The 22,001-nt window shown below is 41.2% G+C and overlaps 1 protein-coding gene and 1 long non-coding RNA gene across 5 annotated transcripts in view; one reads left to right on the forward strand and one right to left on the reverse strand.

Moving 5' to 3' along the window:
- clcn2a (chloride channel, voltage-sensitive 2a) overlaps window positions 1-22,001 on the forward strand; it is a 63,219-nt gene that overhangs the window by 34,125 nt on the left and 7,093 nt on the right. For 2 of the 4 annotated variants that reach the window (XM_006786491.2, XM_006786487.3), the window contains exons 6-23: window positions 45-125; window positions 2,383-2,406; window positions 2,860-2,938; window positions 5,694-5,819; window positions 7,195-7,279; window positions 7,722-7,823; window positions 11,876-11,978; window positions 13,650-13,805; window positions 14,134-14,203; window positions 14,292-14,402; window positions 16,241-16,454; window positions 16,640-16,773; window positions 17,065-17,309; window positions 17,651-17,762; window positions 17,846-17,892; window positions 20,895-20,963; window positions 21,481-21,519; window positions 21,610-21,714. In XM_006786491.2, the coding sequence (XP_006786554.1) occupies window positions 45-125; window positions 2,383-2,406; window positions 2,860-2,938; window positions 5,694-5,819; window positions 7,195-7,279; window positions 7,722-7,823; window positions 11,876-11,978; window positions 13,650-13,805; window positions 14,134-14,203; window positions 14,292-14,402; window positions 16,241-16,454; window positions 16,640-16,773; window positions 17,065-17,309; window positions 17,651-17,762; window positions 17,846-17,892; window positions 20,895-20,963; window positions 21,481-21,519; window positions 21,610-21,714 (1,902 nt within the window). The remainder of the gene's footprint in view (window positions 1-44; window positions 126-2,382; window positions 2,407-2,859; window positions 2,939-5,693; window positions 5,820-7,194; window positions 7,280-7,721; window positions 7,824-11,875; window positions 11,979-13,649; window positions 13,806-14,133; window positions 14,204-14,291; window positions 14,403-16,240; window positions 16,455-16,639; window positions 16,774-17,064; window positions 17,310-17,650; window positions 17,763-17,845; window positions 17,893-20,894; window positions 20,964-21,480; window positions 21,520-21,609; window positions 21,715-22,001) is intronic. The other 2 variants (XM_006786488.3, XM_006786489.3) reach the window with 2 other exon arrangements.
- On the reverse strand, window positions 15,604-18,789 carry LOC118453932 (uncharacterized). Its single transcript, XR_004843502.2, has 4 exons — window positions 17,824-18,789; window positions 17,546-17,719; window positions 17,247-17,381; window positions 15,604-16,715 (listed from the first exon to the last, which is right to left on the reverse strand). It is a non-coding gene; the product is annotated as an uncharacterized LOC118453932 (long non-coding RNA).

Raw genomic sequence — 22,001 nt, forward strand, 5'->3', positions numbered from 1 at the left:
TCTCCTGTCTTCTAACATCTGCCTTTCTCTATCCTCCCTCACAGGGACCCTTCGTTCATGTTGCCAGTCTGTGCGCCGCTCTCCTGAGCAAATTTATGGCTGCTGTTTTTGGTGGGATTTACAAGGTGAGGATGGAGAACAACTGATATGCAGATGTCCCAGCAGACTGCAGCACAGCACTGTGTTTGAGGGCTTTCCGCTTACTTCTATAAAAAGTGTCATATTATCATCTGTGATGAAATCTAATTTATGAGTTCTCGCATGTCTGCAGCTCATATCCACAAATGTTTTCAGTCAGTTTGAGCCTCTGATTTTAATGAAACAGAAAAGCTGTTTTTGGCTCTTTACAATAAATTTTAAAAAAGCTTGAAAAATTGGTGTGAAAAATTTGAAATGTATTTCTGTCTTCTATTCATCAATCATCATCACTAGTTGTTAATTTGACCCCTTTTGTGCTAACATTCAGCTGCAGAGTCACACATGCTGATATTTGTAGTGAGATCTGTTTAGATCCTAACTTTAGCCTCAATATTGGGGAGTGTTTGTTTCCCCAAATTTACGAGTGGGGAAAAGTGAAAGAGCCACTTCCTTACATTACTATCAGAAACACTACAACAACAGATTCATTGTAAAGATAACTGTCACTGGTCTAAACTGTATGAAGGGTCACTACAGGTCATTGCTGCCAAAGACCAGTCAGTGACCCCCCCACCCCTAGCAAAGAGAGTACTACACCAAAACCCTCCGTGTGATTGCTTTGGCCACTAGTTGAGTAAAAGTTGCACCTTTTGAAATGTGTTGGATGAAGTAATGAAGCATAATTTGAAGGCAGGGAGTCTAAAGGGTGCTAGTTTAACTAAGTTAGACTTTTTAGTGCATAACGAGAGCTCGATAACTTCTCTGAGAAGTGGTGGCCCTCCCTCACCTTATCACACTGCCACTTCAGGACCAGCAGGGGTTTCAGAGGGGCGTACTGAGTTACAAATGAACACATTAGAAAGTGAAGTAAGGATTCATTCATATTTAGTTTTATTTATATAGTTTTAACTCATAACAACAGTCATATTAAGCCACTTTCAATTGTAAGGTAAAGACTATAAGATATAAGATTGGTTGGGAATGGTGGGAAGGAAGAACTCCCCGATAAGAGGAAGAGACCTGCAGCAGAATCAGGTTGAGGAAAATGCAGCAGATGATATTACAAACTATGAAAAAAAGAAAACACAAGTTAATGATCTTTAGTAGTGGGTTAACATGAACGAGAAGTAAAAAAAAGTGGTGGGGGGTTCTTAGTAGTACCTGTGCGATGCTAGCTAAATCACTGTGACTTTTCTACAGTAATTAACTAACACAATAAAACAGACCAGTCAGATTTTCATGTATGTTGGAACTTTTTTTTTGGAAACCTGGACTGTAAACGTGCCTGTCACTGAAGGTCAACTTCTATTGTTTAAATGTGTTATAGGCTATAAATCAAATGGTAATGACAGTGAACATAAAAGGTTCAGACATTTTCATAGTGCATGTTTGAGGTGTATTTTTTCATTTCTAAAAAAAATCATTTATATAACACAAGTCAGTGGGTTACATACTTACAAGATGTAACAAAGTATGACACTGATCCAATACCAAGTCCCCGAGAATGAGCCTAAAGCTAAACTGAGCTAAACTACTTTATCATTTCCGTGTGTAAACTCAAACCAGCAGACGAAGAGCTTACATGCGAGTATGCACCACGCTTTGCTGAAAGAGTGCCGCTGATATGTGCACATACACGTTAACTCACACAAGTGGGAGGCAAATAAAAGCAAATGTGGAATAAATCATGTAAATCCTTAAGCCCGTAATTTCATGATTTATCACCTTCCTCCTTGTTTGAGTATAATCACTGTGATGGGCGAATAACACACGCACATGCAGTTTTTATTTGAAAAATCTTTGACATTTCTTCGACTTTCTGCCGTTCCCCAGGACGGACTCTCACCTCCACTCATGTGAGACTTCACCCTGAGCTTCTGTCTATTTCTCCACTGGATACTGTGATGTGCCTCTCCTCCTTGCATCAACAGCCACATCAGCGTGGAGGAAGATAGACTGCAGTGATGTGAAGGAAGAAAAACACGTGTCAGCACAGTTAGAACGACTCAAATAGTGCAGGGACCACTAAACCTAATCAGTCTGGGAAAATGTTAATTCAGTTAACAGTAAAATCAGGATTGTGTTTGCTGAAGCTCATTCGCTGCTTGTTTGGGTCTGCTTGCTTTGAATAATAACTTGGATGTCTTCCAGGAGGAAGATAAAAAAAAAAAAACATACATTTTTAAAAAAAGGTAACCACTACACTCACACATGTCTGTCCTCTTTTCACTTTTACTGCTAAAGGAAGAGCCCTTTGAAGGAAGCAAGGTACGAATGCATGACTCGGATAGTTTCTTTATTTCCAATCCCATCAACATTAATTCAAGCTGTCCATTTGAGATCTGAGACAGATTGATGTCTTTCCATTTGTCTGCGCTGTGTTAGATTCTGTTCAGTGAACCGTCGCAGAGAGGCATCGATCTGTGTTGCTTTTGCTTCGACACAAACATCTCATTTCATGATTTCAACCCTCAATCATGGTTTTTCAGTTATAGCCTCCCATCAAACTCCAATCATGTATAAGTAATCTCGTCGAATGTGTGCAAACAGCAGCTTTGCAGTCAAACTGCTGCGTTTGTAAAATAAAACTGGTTCTGGATGTATGTTTGAGGCATTTGCAAATAAACATGCACCTCTTGGGATTTGAATGTGTGTGTATTTGCTTGAATGCACTGCTCTGCGTGTATTGGTATGTGCGTGTATCTGACCCTTGTTGGACAGAATGAGTTGAGGAACACGGAGATGCTATCGGCTGCCTGTGCGGTGGGCGTGGGCTGCTGCTTCGCTGCCCCTATTGGAGGTAAGTCAACACGACTGCAGCCTCTGATTGAACTGGATTTAATTATGTGAGACATTTACAGGAGCTAATTAGATGAAGAGAATATTTACCCCACTAGCAGCCGAAGATGCCAGTCTTAGTCAGTATATTTGTCTAAATCCAAGGTTCTCAAAGTCTGGCTCTCAGTCTAATGGCTGTCCATAGGAAGGAATATTGCGCATTTCACTCATTAACAGCTTATGTCATCCTATGATACAGCAGCACATAACAAGAGCAACTCTTCTCTCCAGCTTTAGCACTTTTCTTTTAATGCTTGATGTCAAAATGCATGTTTTTTAGGCTACAGGTGAACATGCCATGAGGATAAAATATTTATTAATACAGTTGTGGTCAGACATTTACACATACTCATCATGGGTATGACAGTCATGCTAATTTTGGCCTTTTTAATGATTTCTTTGAACTGTACTTTTTTTTTTTTTCCAGAGTGGAGTGAGTGTACGGCATACACCGTTTCTAACTAAAATCTGCAAACACTCCTCTTCAAATGCTCTTTTCAAGCTTTGCTGGAGTTTTAACCTCTTCAGACCTTTTCCTCTCCTCCACGCGCTCCTTAATTGGGTGAAGTTGAGCCGGAAACTTTGCTCTATTTGTCATTTAGTTAGGAGAACTTAATTGGTAGACTGACACGTTCTGGCCTTCTCCGGGATCCCAATTAAACATATTACACACAGCATTTTAAATTAGGTTGTAACCACAAAACAATCAATCTTATACAGCCACATATAGATTAAGATATGTGTAACACCATATTTGGTCCTGAGGGTACACACGTCTTCTTTTAGGCCCTCCACTTTTATTAATTGATTGATTGGCTTAACCCCACATGACTATATGACCCAAACTACTGTATGTATGCCTCTTTGGCTTTATATGTGTATTTGAATGATCACTTGTTTTGTTTTTCTTTTTTTCTACTTAATACCAATCCTCTTTAACTGCTGTCGGCAACATATTTATTTTGATAGACCGCCACAGCTCTAACAGTGAAGTTAGCACTGCTGAAGACACCTTCAGCTCTTCCATTCCCACCGTTTTAGCAGACTAAACCTTCCTCATACTGATAAAGTAAGTTGGCTTCAAGTTCAAATGTAAATCTACCGTATTCACTGATGGTTAATATACAGTCCCATGTGAAACTACATTAAAACTTTAAAAACTGCTTTTCATTCAGAGAAGCAAACTCTGTCATCTGCCAAATGCTTATGTGTGCATGAATGTTAATGTTTCCTGTAACCTTTGGATAACCTTTTGAGCATTGTTATCAACTTTTTACTTGATCAACTCTTTAAATTACTTTGAAAGTCATCTAAATGATATTTTATAATACTAATGCACCAAACTATAACATGAAAACAGTGAGGAATTGTTGTACTTAGCGTTAAACATACAGATAATTCTCAAATTTGTGGTGCTTTTAGCAACTTTGAGCAGCTGAGGAGCTTCTGCTCTGCAGGAGCTGATAGGGATCAAAGTGAGTTAAAAAAGAGTGATTACTAGATTTATGTCTTTAAATGGAGGACGTTTTGTCTTAGTGGTCCTGTTTAACTGCTAGCTGTTGATACTTGTGGTGCAGCGGGGATTAGGATTATGTTTTCTCAAGGGTGAAGGTCATAATCATCCACATTATATCCACGTTAAAATCCTCAGATTAAAGTGATTTTCCGTGGATGCTCACATGATGAATCATACTTGGTATCACTCAGTGGTTGTTCTGCATTCGACTGCATCTTACCATCTTCTTCAACAGATGGACTCGCCCACTTATACAAATGCTAAAATTTCCATTTTTTTCCCGGAGAACTTCAAGTACTTCTCGACCTTTGCTCCAATTGTTTATTGTTAGGGTGAATTTCCATCTTCTGTTTCATTATCAGATTTTTTGTTAGACCTTATTTTCTTCTTTCTTAATTGACGTTCTTCATGCGCCGGGTTGTTCAGAAGGTTTTAATTGTCGTGTGAATTAACTTCTGTGTTTGAAATTTGCTTGCTAAATAAAGGTGCCCATTCTTTCACAGCGGTTTGAATAGAGTGACATGTTCTTTAGCATTTTAATCTATGCTTAATGACAATGACAAGACTAATAAAAGCTGTAAAGAGGACCTTAAGTTATAATTATTTTGATCAATGTCTTCTCGTCTGCATCATTTGAGCCTTATAGAATGGATGCTTGTGGCCACAAGCGACAAGAGGAACTTGTTTTTGGGGCGTGATTGACACCCTGTCTCATTTATTTAGAACGACTAGACAAACTCTTACTGACAACAGTACAGTATGTACTGCACATTCACCGAGACACGATTCATGTAGCTGTGTGGCATTTCCAAACAAGCGAACAAACAGGTCCTGCGAGTTAGAAATCTTTGTTGGGTTTTTTTGCAAAATGCTGAAAATCCATGTGAAAATAACCAAAGATTATAGCCGTGATGATCAGAGCTGAAGTATTTAATTGATTCACTGAGTCACTGAAGCTAAATATGCAGCTACTGTGGCTTTTTTATGTTTTTCTAAAATGTTATAGACTACATGAATCATTTAAGGAAGGTCGCGATTTTTAGAGATCACCTGATAGTTAAATAATTATAAGGTGAAAGCCTGAGAATAGCTCTTTGCTAGAATATCTAATATGAAATAAAGTTGAGAATTTGCAGTTTTCTTGACTGCAGTTGGGCTCTGGGAACGTCTCACTCTCTGTATGTATGTTTGTGCGTTGCAGGGGTGCTGTTCAGTATTGAGGTCACGTCAACATTTTTTGCTGTGAGGAACTACTGGAGGGGCTTCTTCGCTGCCACCTTCAGCGCCTTCATATTCAGAGTGCTTGCTGTGTGGAATCAGGAGGAAGGTAAAGTACAAAACAGAAAATATCTGTTTATCTACCTGTGAGTTTTTATGACTCTTCCAGTTCTGTTTCAAGAAAAATATCATAATATGCAATTAAACGAGTTAATTTAAACTCACCGACCCTTTCATTAGGTACATCTATTCAACTGCTCGTTAAAACAAATCTAATCAGCCAGTCACGTGGAAGCTACTCGGTGCATTTAGGTATCTAAACATGGTCAAGACGACCTGCTGGAGCATCAGAATGGGGAAGAAAGGTGATTTAAACAACTTTAAATGTTGCATGTTTGTCGGTTCCAGACTGATGCTCAGAGTACTTCAGAAACTGCTGATCTACACAATCCACACAACTACCTCTAGGGTTTACAGAAAATGGTCTGAAAAAGCAAAAAAATATCTAGTGAGAGGCAGTTCTGTGGGCGAAAATGCCTTGTTGATGTCAAAGGTCAAAGGAGAACGGCCTGAATGCTTCAAGCTGACAGGAAAGCAACAGAAACCAACCAAATTTCCATCATGTCAGTCATTGAAAGAGAGCGCTAAAGCAGCAGAAGACCACACCAGGTGCTGCTTCTTTCAGCTAAGAACTGGAAACCGAGGCTACGATTTACTCAGGCTCACCAAAACTGGACAATAAGGATTGGATAAATGTTGTCTAGTCTGATTTATCTCAATTTCTGATGTGACCTTCAAATCATAGGGCTAGAATTCAGCATGGACAACAAGGAAGTATGGCTCCATCCTGCCTTTTATCAGTGATTGAGGCTGGTGGTGGTAGTGTAATAGTCTTTACTCTACTGTCTTTGCGCACGACTCCACGGCCGACCTGAACATTGTTGCTGATCATTTCCATCCCTTTATGACTACACCATGTCCCAAAACTCAAATCATCTCAAAATTATTGTCCCTGAACATGACACTAAGTTCATTGTACTCAGATGACCTCCTTTGGGATGTGGTAAAACAGGGGATTCACATCATGATGGATCAGGATCATCAGGACATGATCAGGATGTGTAGCTGACAAATCCACAGCTACTGTGTGATGCTATCATGTCACGAGAAGTGTTTCCAGCACCTTGTTCAATCTCTGCCATTAAGAATTCATGCATTTCTGAAGGCCAAAGTGGATCTTTTTCATATAAAAGGGTGAAATTAATTGAAAGGGGAACCCCTTTCCAATTCAATTTAACAAGTTGTACCTAACATGGTGGCTACTTTAATGAGACTCTATATAAAATGTAATTCAGTATATGTAAGTATATATTTAAGAGGCATGATGAGGTAAGTGGTTGTCTTTAATGGTTCAGTTTAAAAGCCAGTTTTCATTCGTAACAGATTGCTGTATAGCAGAGTGAGAACAGTCTTCTTTTTCTCAGAGACCATCACTGCTCTCTTTAAGACCCGTTTCCGTCTGGACTTCCCGTTTGACCTTCAGGAGCTGCCAGCCTTTGCCATACTGGGGTGAGTGTATTTCTCTGGACTGGCGCCACATTAAACAGAGCCCTGATCCCCAAGCAGCTTCTGTTACTGAGGAGATCTGAGCTCCTTTTCTGCCGTTCTCCCAAGTCTTTTAAGGGTCTGAAGGTTGATTTGTATTCGATGAACGGGGCATGAAATTAACTTTTTACTCTGCTGATTACAAGCAGAGGCTCTGTCCAGATCAGAACGTGCCAAATGTGATTTGTTTGATGTATCTTCATGGAGAGAAACGATGAATTAACATCGCTTGGCTTCCTTGAAAAGAGCTTCCAACTGTGACTGACTTAACCAGGCATAGCAAAACTGTAGCTTTGTTTCATTTGTGGTAATTCTTTTTCCATGTGGCTGCTTTTGTTTTGCACCACAATGCTGTTCTGTTTTACCTTCAACAGGCCAAACAAGCCGTGTCTGTGTGTGTGTGTAGGATTGCGTGTGGTTTTGGGGGAGCTCTGTTTGTCTACCTGAACCGGCTGATAGTCGAGTGCATGAGGAAGCAGAAGACAATTAACAAGTTCTTGCTGAGGAAGTAAGTATCTCATCCCAGTCTTACACAAAATCATTAAACATTTGTAGATTCATAGACCCAAAGTCCCCTTGTCCAGCTTAAAGGAACAGTTTGACACATTTGGAAATTACTCACAGAGTTTGATGAAACGATTAATACTGCAACTGCCAGCAGAAAGCTAGCTTATCTGAGACTGGAAACAATGACTGTGGATCTTTCACAGTGTACTGAAACTAGCTAACCAACTCATCTAAAGCTGACTAATGTATAACATCATTTTTTTTCATGCTCTTACTCTGAGGCACAAACTGTCTCACAAACTCACAAACCTGCTGTGAGTTGTACACACACTTTCTCCCTCATCCATCTTCTTTCAGCTGGTCCCTTTATGAGGCTCTAAAGCACTTCATCTGCTTCCATCTCACCCTGCACTTAGCATCCTGTCACACTAACCCTCTGCATGTCCTCCTTCACCACATCCATGAATTCTTTACCAGACATGTCCACTGTCCCTCATCTGCACATGTCCAAACAATCTCAGCTTTGCCGCTCTAACTTTGTCTCCAAACCACTGATTTACACATTTCTAATTCTGTCCATCCTGCTCACTCCCAGCTCTGCCACCTCCAGCTCAGCCCCCTGTCTTTTTATCAGGTCTCACTACCATCTTGTAAACCTTTTCTTTAACTCTTGCTGCTGTTCTCCACCTATCCAGAGTTTTCCGCCTGCTTCTTACTCTCACTACAGAACACAATGTCATCTGCAAACATCAGAGTTCACAGAAAGTCCTGCCTGATCTCATCTGTCAACCTATCCAACATCACTGCAAACAAGAAGGGGCTCAGAGGAGATCCCCGGTCTAATCCCACCTCCACCTCCTCATACATGTCCTACACCACCCTCACATACTTTTCTCCCACTCCACAAAGACACAGTGCAATTCACTGTTACCTCCTCAAAGCAAACACTGGATCTGTATGAATTCATACTGCTGCTCATTGATCGTCACCTCTCTTCTCAGCCTAGCCATACCTTCATGGTATGCCTCATCAACTTTTTCCCACTGTAGTTACTAGGGGTGCAACGATACTCGTATCGATATCGAACCGTTCGATACAGTGCTTTCGGTTCGGTACGCATATGTATCGAACGATACAACATTTTTAATTTATTTTATCAACTTTCCTTCTGACGATGCTGTCTGTGTTGAGCGCTCAGTGGATCTGCGCTCGACAGTGCAGCCTAGGCGGAGTAGTCGAACACAGATTCACTGAGCACAGGGCAAGCTAGCTAGACAGAAGTTAAGCTTGTTGCAACATGGCAAATTGAACCTCCCCCACCCTCATTCAGATCTGGCGTTTGGAACTATTTTGGTTTTCATGTGATGTATGACCCTGAAGGTAAGCGTGTCATGGACAAAAGTAAAACAGTATGTTGGATGTGCCAGCAATGCTCAATTGGTGGGAACTAGTGTGTTAGCGCAGTTAGCTCGTTAATGTGTTGACGTCTTCCAGCCCCACTCATGAGGCGATCCGCGGTAGCTCGTTAACGGAGATTTGCCGTGTTGTGACCTTAACGTCATTTCAGATTAACGCTGACAGCACTAGTGGGAACACAACCAATATGACTGCATATTTACTCCGACATCATCCTAGTGCAAAGACAAGTGGAAGCAGACAAAAACAAGCACGCATGCTACAAACTTTACCCGAGTCATTTAGACAGCCGTTAGCACATGATTCTCCTTATTAAACTGATATGTTTAATATGCTGCTGAGAATATAGCCCAGAAGAAGCGTATAGTATAGCTTTTATTTTGGAAAGAGACATTTCTCCATAATAAACTCTCTTTTCCAAAGATGAGTGATTCCTCAATCAGATACAGGGCTCGCAAAATCGCTAGCCCGACGTCCTGGGGCTTTTTTCCAGTCGGGCTACCAAAATCTATCTCTGCCCTGCCCGTCGGCCTATCGTAGGAAGGAAAAATATATGTCAATGCTTTTGCATTCTTTCGGAAATGTAGCTGGGTAATTATGTCATTGGCATCGGCCACTGTCAATATGTGACATACTGAAATCGCGTTTGAATTTGCGCTTGTTTTTTGCTTTCACTTTGCAATCGCGTGAACTGTGTATAGAAAGCGACAGTACTGATTGGTGAGTAATGATAATTTGCGCACCAATTCCTCTGACATCGTCTTATCAATCGTTAGCTTACTATGCAAACATGACAAGTGAAATCTCCTGCAGCTTAAACACGTGAGAGGTTGATCGCGCAGAGAATCGCTGAGCGTTATGTTAGTGCGTGTGTAAAAGCAGCAGAATATATATTTTAGTTCTGCTGAGCCAAATAAGACAGGTCAGGGTGAAGAAGTGACAAAACGGAAAGGTTATGACAAATCAGACTATAAGGCAAAAAGAAAGTGCAGCTTTATGGTTTCATGGACAAAAGAATTTCTGTGGCTGCAATATGACGAGCTAAATAACCAGGGCTGCACATAAGTGGTCCGCAGGTGCGCATTCGCTGTCAAAATAAAAACCCGCACAAGATAAGAAGTTGCAATGCGTGTTTGCGTACATAAGATTTTCAGGAAGAGGACAGACATTTGTTTAGAACTCTTAAAGATGTCGAAGAAGCTCCTTTAAGCAATTACTGTGATGTTCCTCCACCTCCAAAGAAATGTCAGAAGGAGTCCGAACCACAAAAGAAGCACGTATTCTCGGAAAAGTGGTTGCAGGAGGTGAGCTGGCTTCAAACAAATGATGAACGCACAGAGATGTGGTGCAGAATGTGCCGTGAAAATTTAATAAATGACAAATTAATAAAAAGGCATGAACATTTTTTTTGTATCGAAAAAATATCGAACCGTGACACCAAAGTATCGAACCGAACCGAACCGTGAATTTTGTTGTATCGTTGCACCCCTAGTAGTTACTATAGCTCTGCACATCCTGTTTGTTCACGAAGGTACCAGTACACTTAATCTCCTTATCTGGTTAAAAGGTCCACTACCCTCTCTTCTAGACATCTCCATAGTCCCAGAGTGCCGTGCTTCATCTTCTTTAAAGCTGCTGTCAGTTCATCTTTATTAGTCTCTGCACTTCCTAATTCACTACCTTTCCTCTATCCGTCCTCATCACTCTCATTTTCTTCATCATCTCCTCAAAGTATCATTCAACTAAATCAACTAAGCAGTTTTACAGCATATGAAGAAAGTCTTTTAAATAACTTATTGTAAAACAGCAACTTTTCAGGTTGATGTTTTGACTTGTGTACAAAGGAGCCAAATAAAGATAAAGCTTGTAAATCAAGGAGCTTTGAGTGCAAGGCTAGCTGTTTCCAACATAGACTGTATGTAAAAGATGGACATAGCAAGCGTCGCCTCATTTGGAAGCCTCAAGCTGAGCATTTTTGGGTGTCACCATCTGTGGGAACTGGGAAGCTATAAAATGAGTATCATGTTGTATTCAAGAGGACATAAACCAGTGACTGAATTCATTAGGCATTTTACTACAAGCTTAATTTTCCACTAGTCTTTTTCACAACCCTCTGTGGGAAATAGGGGAAAAAAGCACTTTGTGTTGTTTTTTTTATTTTCAGACTGCACTGTTCTGTCCGTCATATATATATAATTATACTCTTTAGTTTCCAGGCTTTATACTCAGTTAAGCTACCATCTGTTGGCTTTAACTTCATATTTAACAAACTGAAATAATAACAGTATTATGATCTTCTCATCTGACTCTGCCTTAAAACCAATAAGCATATGTCAGATATTAAAGACACATCTAAAAACACAACCACACACACTGACACATTTTAGCTGGTTAAACTCTAACTAAACACAAGGATCATGAACATCCTGCCCATGTGCCCCTACGCTTCTATTCACACTCTATGTCACAAAGCTAATGTAGTCCTGGGAAATGTAGGTAAATCCCTTGTATGAATTGGGTCGGTTTCACACACGTCATCGGGAGCTATTTATACACTATCTCTCTCTCTTTCCACACCACCAAGAAAGTAGGTATGCACATACAGTGTGTCAAGCACACTCATTAATGACCCCACAGTCCATCTCTTCCTGTCAGGCGTCTGGTGTATCCTGCGCTTGTCACCCTGCTGATCTCCACACTCACGTTCCCTCCGGGCTTCGGACAGTTCATGGCTGGACAGGTGAAAAAATACTTTCACACTCCTTTGACAGTATGGAAGCATGCAATGACTGTTGTGAGATGATTGATGGTCATTTTAAATGAAGCCTACATAAAGGCTTCAAGAGGGCTTAAAGGCTATTCCCAAAGCACGGGGACAGATGTAGTCTAATCACTGGGAATCAGAAAAGGAAGACTGCAGCAAGATCTTAATTTTTATTTATATATACATTTTCTTTATTATTTATTTCAGCAGTGTAACTCTGTATCTGGGAGTGGAGTGGGGATGCTCCAGAACTTTTCATCAGTATTAAAAGCAGCTGTCAGTTCAATTCTATTTCATTTTTATCGCACCAAATCACAGCAACAGTTGCCTCAAGGCACTTCATATTGTAAAGTAACAATCCCAACAATCAGAAGACCCCCTACGAGCAAGCACTTTGCAACAGTGGGAAAGGAAAAGCTCTCTTTCTACAAGAAGTGATAGGAGAAGGACAGGACAAAAGACACACTGTAGAAGTCACATAATATTATTAACTAATTATGAAATACAAAGTGATGAATAAACACATAGTGAGTAAAAAGAGATGAAGAAGAAGTACTAGGTCCATCATGGGAAGCCCCAGCAGGCTAGGCTTATTGCAGCATAACTAAGAGAGGATTCAGGGTCACCATATGCCTAACTATCTGCTTTTTTAAAAACAACAGTTTTGAGCTTAATCATAAAAGTAGAGAGGGTGTCTGTCTCCCGAATCCAAACACAGAGCTGGTTTCACAGAAGAGAGGCCTCCCATTGTACTTTTAAACATCCTCGGGGCCACAGGGAAAAAATGTGTAACCTTTGGTGTAATTTGGCACATTTAAAGCACAGATGTCAAAGCTTACACATGACGGAGCAAAATTGTTCACACTTGCTTCTAATGATGTTATGCAACAATGGATGCATCGATCAACACCGTCTCCTCGCAGCCAGTAGACACTCGGTTCGGACCTTCCTGTGTGGAGTTTGCATGTTCTCCCTGTGTCTGTGTGGGTTTCCTACCAGGGCTCAAAGACATGCCTGTTAGGTTAGCTAGTGATTCTAAATAAGCAGGAGGTGTGAATGCGAGAGTGTGTTGTTGTCTGTCTCTCTGTGTTATCCTCGTGATGGGCTGGCGACCTGTGCGTCCTGCTGGGATAGACTCTGACGCCTCCCCGCAACCCTAAGTTGGATAAGCGGTGGATGGATGGAGTGTTTCAAGAGATGTGTCACAGTTATCAAAAGTAGTCAGTAAATTAATTGCTACAGATTACAGTTTTAAAGCCTGCAAGATGGCTTAATAATTTCTTCTACAGTTTTTGTGCCTAAATTTGAAAGAAAAAAAATCAAAACTACTTTCAAGTGCCAAGTCTCCAGTGTACTATGAGTAGGTTTATATCAATATAGAAAGAACTGTGTGGGTGGAAATAGCCCTTTCTAAGACAGAGCAAATAGTATGGGTTCACATGTAGTTGGACCCCTGGTTACTGAACGTTTCTTTTTCCAGGGGACTTGTATTCGAACAGAGCCTTTGTGGCTGACCTTGTCAGACTGCTAGAGTCTCCTAAACAGATCCTTCTGACGTTAGAGAGCCAAAACAGATATTCAGATTCAGGATGCTTCTTTTTTGGGTATGTCTGTGTGTGTTTGCGTTTCTGTGTGTCGATCTGTCAGCTGACGCAGCACGAGTCTCTAGTGGCGCTGTTTGACAATCGGACATGGTGCCGTCAGGGTGTGGCGGAGGAGTTTGACTACATCAGCCACCACCATGCCTGGAAACACCCCCAGGTCAACGTCTTCATCACGCTCATCCTCTTCACTGTTATGAAGGTAGGCGACGTGAAAGGCTTTTATGCACTGAAATCAAACCGGCGACGCTTTCAAACTAACTGTGACAAGTAGTTCTTGTCGATTACCTTTAGTGTCTTTGAGAGCTTGGCAGAGGTCACAACAGTGTCTCCTGCCTCTTTGTCTAATCCCAAACTCACTCTGTGATAATATCAGGGCTCTGGGAGGGTCAGACAATCAGATGTGGGACTGTTTTCTCTTTTCATAATTAATGATAGTATTTCAAGACTCCATCTGTATGTCTAATCTTGGTGCCTTGTAAGAGTTTCAGAGATGGTTAAGTCTGTAAAACTCTGTCTCCCTCTTTCAGTTCTGGATGTCTGCTGTGGCCACGACCATGCCCGTTCCATGCGGAGCCTTCATGCCTGTTTTTCTTATTGGTGAATTAAACCTCTTTCTCTTTTTTAAATGATTTCCACTGCCCTGGTGAACCTTAAACTAATAGGTTCTTGCTGTATTGGTGTGCAGGTGCAGCCTTTGGCAGACTTGTTGGTGAGATCATGGCAGCCATGTTTCCTGATGGTATACATGCTGCAGGCAGCGTGTATCCCATAGTTCCTGGTGGTTATGCTGTAGTTGGTGAGTGACTCTATTTCTATATTGATGTTTGTTTTGAGATTTAATTACATAGTTTCTTTTTGTGGGGATCCTGTAGTATTAGAATGTATCACAGCTGGAAAAGTCGTCACTGTTTTTACTACTTTATCAGTTTGGTCAGAAGATTGTACGGAAGGTCGCCGGTTCGATCCCCAGCCTCTCTGTCCTGGTCGTTGTGTCCTTGGGCAAGACACTTTACCCTACCGCCTACTGGTGTTGGCCAGAGGGGCCGATGGCGCGATATGGCAGCCTCGCTTCTGTCAGTCTGCCCCAGGGCAGCTGTGGCTACAACGGTAGCTTGCCTCCACCAGTGTGTGAATGCGAGAGTGAATGAATAGTGGCATTGTAAAGCGCTTTGGGTGCCTCGAAAAGCGCTATATAAATCCAGTCCATTATTATTGTTTCTAATATTGCTTGTACTATGACTCTGTTCTGGGACGTACAAAGCCAGTGTTGCGGAGAGCAGCAGAAAGATTAATTGCTGAGTGTTTCAATTTGCTGTTTTAATTTTTGTACAATTAGCAGTACTGAACAAAAGTTTTAAGCCACCCATCATTTCTTTACGTTTCACTTCTGAGCAGCCAGACTTTTATGCCATTTTTTAAAAAGTTGTCTCGAGCAATAGCTCTCCAAGTTTCTGTTTTTCTTTGGATTTCGGCTTTTACTCTCATTTTCAGTCCAGTCCTTGTACCTGACTGTGAGGATTGTTTTGGGGTTGTTTTTTCGCTTGTTAACATTGACCTATGATTCATTCAAGCGTTAAACAAAGTAGCTAACTCAATGAATGAACTCATTTTCTGTCAAAGAATCAAATTTAAATTGTCTCTTTAGGCACTTTGTTACTAGGAAAACAAGAAAAAAAAATCTTTTTAGTTAGTTCATTTAGCTCCGTGATAAATTCCCAAACTAACTGCGTTTGATAGCTAAAACATAGTAATTTTGCTCAAACAGGGTGATTCCCAAAGAGCTATTGCCTGAAAATTTGGCATATCTCACCATAAGTTTGTCTATAAAAGGAAGCTGGACAAGTTGAGTACAGCAGATGAACAGTCTCTGAAAATAGGAAAAGATCCAGCAAACATCTGTCTCAGGACCTGAGAGATGCATCTGACTCTTTGGGTGATCCATCTGCTGTTCACTGAAGGCTCATTAGAAATGGTCTCAGTGGAAGGATGGCTGTCAAGTAGCCATTCTTGAGGAAAGGATGAGGTATGCAAAATTACAGAGGAACCTTACTAAAAATCAGGGATTATGGACTGATGAACCAGATTTGAATATATGTATGGTGAAAGTCAGGAAAGTGATACAACACAGTGTGTCTGAAGCCATCTGGAGGCACTGTCGTGATTTAGTGCTGCGTCTGACAGGTTTATTTTTTAGCATGAAAACGATCCCAAACACACTGCCAGTACAATAAAATCATACCTGATGGAAAAACACACAGTAGAACTCAACGTTGTAGAAATGGTGTGAGATCATCTTGACAGAGAGCAAAATAAAAGGCAGCCAACATTCAAAGAAGAGCTTTGAATGCCCTTCAGGAAGCCTTAAAAGCTGTTCCTGTAGACTGTTTTAAAACAGGCTTGCCTAAGAGAGTTCAGGCTATGATGAAGAATAAAGGTGTTCACACAAAATGTTGACTCATTATTACAATTGACTCTCATTAGAATTGTATAAACTCAGATTTTGCCTTATATTCTGTATATACATGTAAATTTGAACTTTTTCTGTGGATCAGACACTCCATCTTTGCCATTTAGCTCCATGTAAATGGCTTCAAGGAGACTGACAGATATAAAAGATTTTCCCTTCATTCACAGGTGCTGCTGCTCTGTCTGGAGCGGTCACCCACACTGTATCCACAGCGGTCATAGTGTTCGAGCTGACCGGTCAGATCTCACACATCCTGCCTGTGATGATCGCTGTGATCCTGGCCAACGCCGTGGCCCAGGCGCTCCAACCATCGCTGTACGACTCCATCATTCGCATCAAGAAGCTCCCTTATCTGCCTGAGCTGGGGATGGGACATCATGAGTGAGTCTGCTGATTCTGCTGCTGCTTTCCTCTTTTCCAGTGATTCTGCGAGTTTTTTCACTTTTTTTATTCCATTTCCTCTTCATCTCCTTCCGCTTATCTTCCCGTTCATTTCCTTCCCTTATGTTTGCAGGTGTCCATGCTCTCGTGTCTCATTAACCTCTATCTTCTCCTCCATGTTTCAGGAAGTATAATATCCGTGTGGAGGACATCATGGTCAGAGATGTGCGCTACATCACTCTTAACTCTTCCTATCGGGATCTGCAAGAGATGTTAATGACAGGTCAGCTCAAAACGCTGGCCCTGGTTGAATCCAGAGGTAAGAGCATACACAGTATGGGTATGAGCTCATCACTGTGCTTGTGCCTCCTAATTAATTACAAGGTCCCATTAAGAGACATGTCAATGCATTCAGCACAAAGTTCTGACTTATTCTAAGCCAAAGGCAACTAACATCAGCAGTACTACAGCACTAAAAAGTCCCAGACGATACCGACCTCTCTTGTCTGATTGTCTTTTTAATATGTGCTTTTTTTGTTTGTTTTCACAGCCCCTAACTAATAATTTTACCCTTGCCATTGCCTCTCCCATGCCCTTCCTTCTCCCTCAGACTCCATGATCCTGCTGGGCTCCATAGAGCGTTTGCAGCTCCAGTCGCTGCTTTCGTTTCAGCTGTCACGCCAGCGGAGGCTGGAGTACCTCCGCGAGCTGGCGCAGGACAACGGCACGCACGATCACCTGCCCAGTCTTACCAGTGACAGCACCCCCAGCTCTCCCTGCACCCACACCCACCTCAACTCCTCGACCAATTCCAGTGCTCGCCAAGCGGTCCGCTTCTTGGTGAGCACTCAACAGGTGTGAGGCGTCCGGGGGCGCCAGGGCTGGGCTGGGGTGAAGTCTGGATTGGGTTGGGGTTGTAGCTGTAGACTAAAAGTGGATCAGCATGTGTGAAGCATGTAGCAGTAGGTAAAGGCACAGATGGAGTTTTTGGACAGCTGTTGTGGTAAGTGCTTACAAGCTGTGTGAATGTACTTCATTTGTATTTTAACATTAAAATGTGTCTTCTGTGTCTCTGTCGTCTGTGCCCTTACCTGTGCTGTCCTGTTCGTTTATGTGCATGTGTATTCGTCCTTTGTGTGTCTCCCTCGTTTTTGTTTTTGTCCTTTTTTTCCTGCGTTAATGTATTTTCCGTGTAGATCTCCACAGAGGAGTCTTCATCCTTCAGCCCAGTGGTTTCCAATGTTCAGCTTCCTCTGAAATCCGCCCTGAAAACCGTGTCTGCCATCAGTGACACAGAGACACCAAACAGTATGTATTTTACAAAAACAAATAAATTAAAGATCAGAGTTCAGATTCAAATGTACTAAACCTTTTTTTGTCCCCTCTCTGAGGCTCTCAGACCCTTTCCTGTGCTGACCAAGACAAGGAGCTGCTGGAGGTGAGGAGAAGCAGAGATGTTATAGATGCATGAGTGTGAGTGTCCTTTAAGAGTGCGGCATGCACTGTACGAGCTGGGATGTGTGCGCTCTCTCAGTCCTCACATATATCGTCCACCTCGTCGTCCTCCTGCTGCTGACAGGCAGGATCCACCCACAGACAGCAGGGTTTTCCTGTGTAATCTCATGCTATAGTCGAAGCTTTTTGTATAAAACTTCTATGAATCATTGCACCCTCTCCGCACAGCACATCCACTGCTGGTCAAACGGGGTTTTTTTTTAACATCCTACATCTTTTTTCTTTTTTTTTTGGTTTTATTTAAAGCGGTCATGGCATCATGCAGTGTGGTTTAAAAAATGTTTCTCATCTCTTTTCAACACCTTTCAGCACAGTTCAGTCTCTGGCCACTGCTGTGCTGCCAAACGCTGTTCAAATGCGCAATTCTTTTTAAAAATCGGGTGTAGATCAATCAGAGATATAAAACATGTCACCCTGATGCTTTTGGACATCATAGGAGATTTAATTTCGGGAAACAAAGGCTTGGGTTTGAATATTTCAGTCGGTTCACACATAAAGGATCAAGCTGTTTCTGCTGTTCTGGAAATGAAACATTTTTGGTTTTGGACTGGTCAAAATAAGTAATATTGAACACGCTCCTGGAGGCTCCTGTAATATGATGGGCTTTTTATTTTGTTTCGAATAGATCATTAATGGCTCAATCAACATTATCGATACATTGACAGATGGACTGTTAGTTTTAGCTCTTTGTTGCAGACTGTTAGAAATTCTGGAGGAAAGTTTAAAGCATAGAGCAAAGCTGAATTACAACCCTTATTCAAAATATTTGCAAATCTTATAATCCCATATTTTATTCACAACAAAAACATATCAGAGGCTTAAACTAAGAAAATTTACCATTTTAATAAAAATATTGGTTTATTTTGAATTTGAAGGCAGCAACACATCTCAAAAAAGTTGGCACAGAGTCACGTTTTCCACTGTGCAGCATCCTCTCTTCTTTTAACAAGAGTCTGTAAACATCTGGGAAGTGAGGAGATCAGCTGCAGGACGTTTTTACAAGTGTTGTCCCATTCGTGTCTGATTGAAGATTCCAGATTCTCAACAGTTCTGCATCTTCTATATCATATTTTTTTGTTTCATGATGTTTCAGATGTTTTAAGTTCGCGAACTGTCTGACATCAGGCAGATAAATTCAGCACTCAGACTCTTCTACTATGAAGTTGTATTACATGCAGGATGCAGTTGAGCATTGAATTACTGAAATATTTAAGGCCTTCCCTCAAACCCTCATCTAGATGTTGCTCTAAAATCTGTACAAACCTTGATATGTACGAGTTGTACATCAGCTCTAAGGCACCTCAATACCATCAGAGATGCAGAGGTTTGAATTGAGAGCTGATAGCTGGGTTTTTTCCACTTTGCCTGAGTCCATTTTAAATGAGCTTTGGTTCAGAGGAGACAGCAGCAGTTTGGGATCGTGTCCACATATGGCTTCTTCTTTGCTATTTGGGAAGTGTTCCTCAATTTAAACATTTGATGTATTTTCTGTGTTGTGTTGTGAATAAAATTTGGGTGTATGAGATTTACAAATTTCAAAATTAAAAATTATGATTGCAGATTAAAAATTAGCATTGCCCCCAGAAAAAAACCCAAAAAGTGAAAAAAACTGACCTCAGTGTCATATCTTTGTTGTTATGTTACTCGCCTTTTTTTTTTCTTTTCTTTTGTGAGAGTTTTGTTATCATTGGGGTGTTATCAGGGAGGTTTTTTTTTTAAATAGTTTTGGTGTAGTTTCAGTTATTTTATTGTTTTCTGTGTGGAGTTTGCATGTTCTCCCTGTGCCTGCATGAGCTCTTCCAGCTTCCTCTCACAGCCCAAGACATGCACGTTGCATTAATTGGTGATTCTAATGGCCGTAGGCATGAACGTGAGTGTGAATGGTTTCTGTCTCTGTGTTAACCCTGTGATCGGCTGGCAGCCTGTCCACACTGTAGCCTTCCGCTCGGACCAAGACGGTAGGCTCCAGCCTTCCTGTGACACTAAATCGGATAGACATTTAAAAAAAAACAGATGCACGGATGGACAAAGAAAAGAAATGTAGAACAGGTATTACAAAAAACCCCACAACCTTTTGCAGAGATACTTGACTGACACTCATGTAGGCCTTAATAGGCAGGTTGTGTTGACAAATGTAACCATAGTATCTGAACCCTGAAATAATTGCCAGAAAATTCAAGTTACTTTGAAAATAAAAACCTTTATTGAATCTTCTGACAATTTTTTACCAAATAAAATGATGGCGATGATGTAGAAGTCTCAAAAACTCACAAAAACTGTATGTAGTAAATGTGATACACTAGGCGTAAGGCTAAAACTTAAAGACATACTACTGTGTATATTTATTTTATTTTAATTAGCTTATGTTCTTTTTATTTCAACTATAAACAAACAAATTAGATTCATACACTTGTCAGAACATACAGAACAGCTGAGGGATCGATGGTTTAGCAGTTTTTGCAGTGCAGCACTTGCTGCTGTGGTCAGCAGTGGTGGTAGTAGTAGTGGTGGTGGGGGGGGGATAAAGTCTTTTCTTCTTTTTTTTTTATCCAACCATTTGAAGAAGCAGCCATTTGTTCATTAAACAAGCTGATTGAATAAGACATTTGCTTTCAGCTGCAAAGCTCCTAAAGGGATGACACAAGATATTAAAATACTAAAATATAAGATGTTGAAGCTCCTTTTTCCTGGCAGTGCATCATATTGTATTAACCGTTGGGCTTCTGTGCCCTCACCTCCATCTGTGGTGTAGTAATTATACCCTTTCAGCAACATTGTGCTCTCATCACAAAGACTTCTCCCAGCAGAAGTCAGACTGGGCTCCAATGTTGCAGTGGCGCGATGTTAAAGGGGAATAACTGTCCGCTTCCACTGACGCTGTGTTAATGTTGTGCTGTGTTGATGCCTTCTCTCCCCGGCTGGAAGAGCCCGGCTGGGCCGGCTCCTTCTGAAAAAAGAAAGCCCAAGCCCAAACGTGTGAGGATCTCCATGGCGGTAAGATTGTCTGCCGCCTAGAGACTGTTGCTTAGTAACCGTTGCCTTGCGACACACACGTAGTGAGTGCTGGACCAAAATATTTGTGGTGCACAAACCAGAGCATTAGAGCTTTAGCAGAGAGAGCGAGAGAAAGTGTGTGTGTTTTAGAGAGGTGTGAATGTCTGTCAGTGTTTCATCAGCTTTCACTCGGGTCTGAATGCCTGGTCTGTGTGACTGTGTGTGTGTTTTTTATTTAAAGGTGGTTGATTCTCTGAGTTTTATTGTTGTTGTCAGTGTAATTTTCGGGATTCTGGCTGCGCAGAGATCAATAAACCAAAGTTTTCCTTCAGCCTCGTATTCTCATAGACTGGTATATATAAATGCTGCACTGGTTTACAACCTGTGTCTTTACCATACTACACTGAAGCAAACACATGTATACTAGGTTTTCAATCAGGTGTTGCGTTTTGAACGTTTACTTTGTATAAATCTGTTTGTTGAAGCAATGAATGAATAACTGATTTTGGCTTTTTAGGACTCTACCGAGGTGGAAGACTGCATGACCCCCTCAGAGGTGAGCCCTACACGGACAAAAGATTTAACATCTGAAATGAGCTTTCTTTGAATTCAGAGTTTAGAGGTTCCAGTGTCCTCCTTAATGCAGATAACAGAGTGGGAGGAGCAGCAGCTTGACGAACCGGTGGATTTCAAGAACTGCAAGATTGATCCGGCACCCTTCCAGCTGGTGGAGCAAACATCTCTGCATAAGGTGCAATATAAACAAACAACTAGCAACACAAATAAAATGCAAATTTCAACTATAACTCACACACACAAAAAATGTGCAGACATTATGCTCCTTCAGTTACATTAGGATGATGCTTTTAAAATATTATGTCAGTGTCAACACAACCCTTTAATGCCAGCTTCTGGTTTTGTCTCGCTCCTCTTCTGCCGAATACATTTTCTCTGATACCACCAGGACTTTATAGTAGAAGCTTGCATTGGTCACTGGAGGATCAGTTTCACAGTGCAGAATACTGAATGAAAAAATGC

Source organism: Neolamprologus brichardi, chromosome 18, assembly GCF_056152115.1.
Source record: "Neolamprologus brichardi isolate AB-2024 chromosome 18, ASM5615211v1, whole genome shotgun sequence".
Lineage (NCBI taxonomy): Eukaryota > Metazoa > Chordata > Actinopteri > Cichliformes > Cichlidae > Neolamprologus > Neolamprologus brichardi.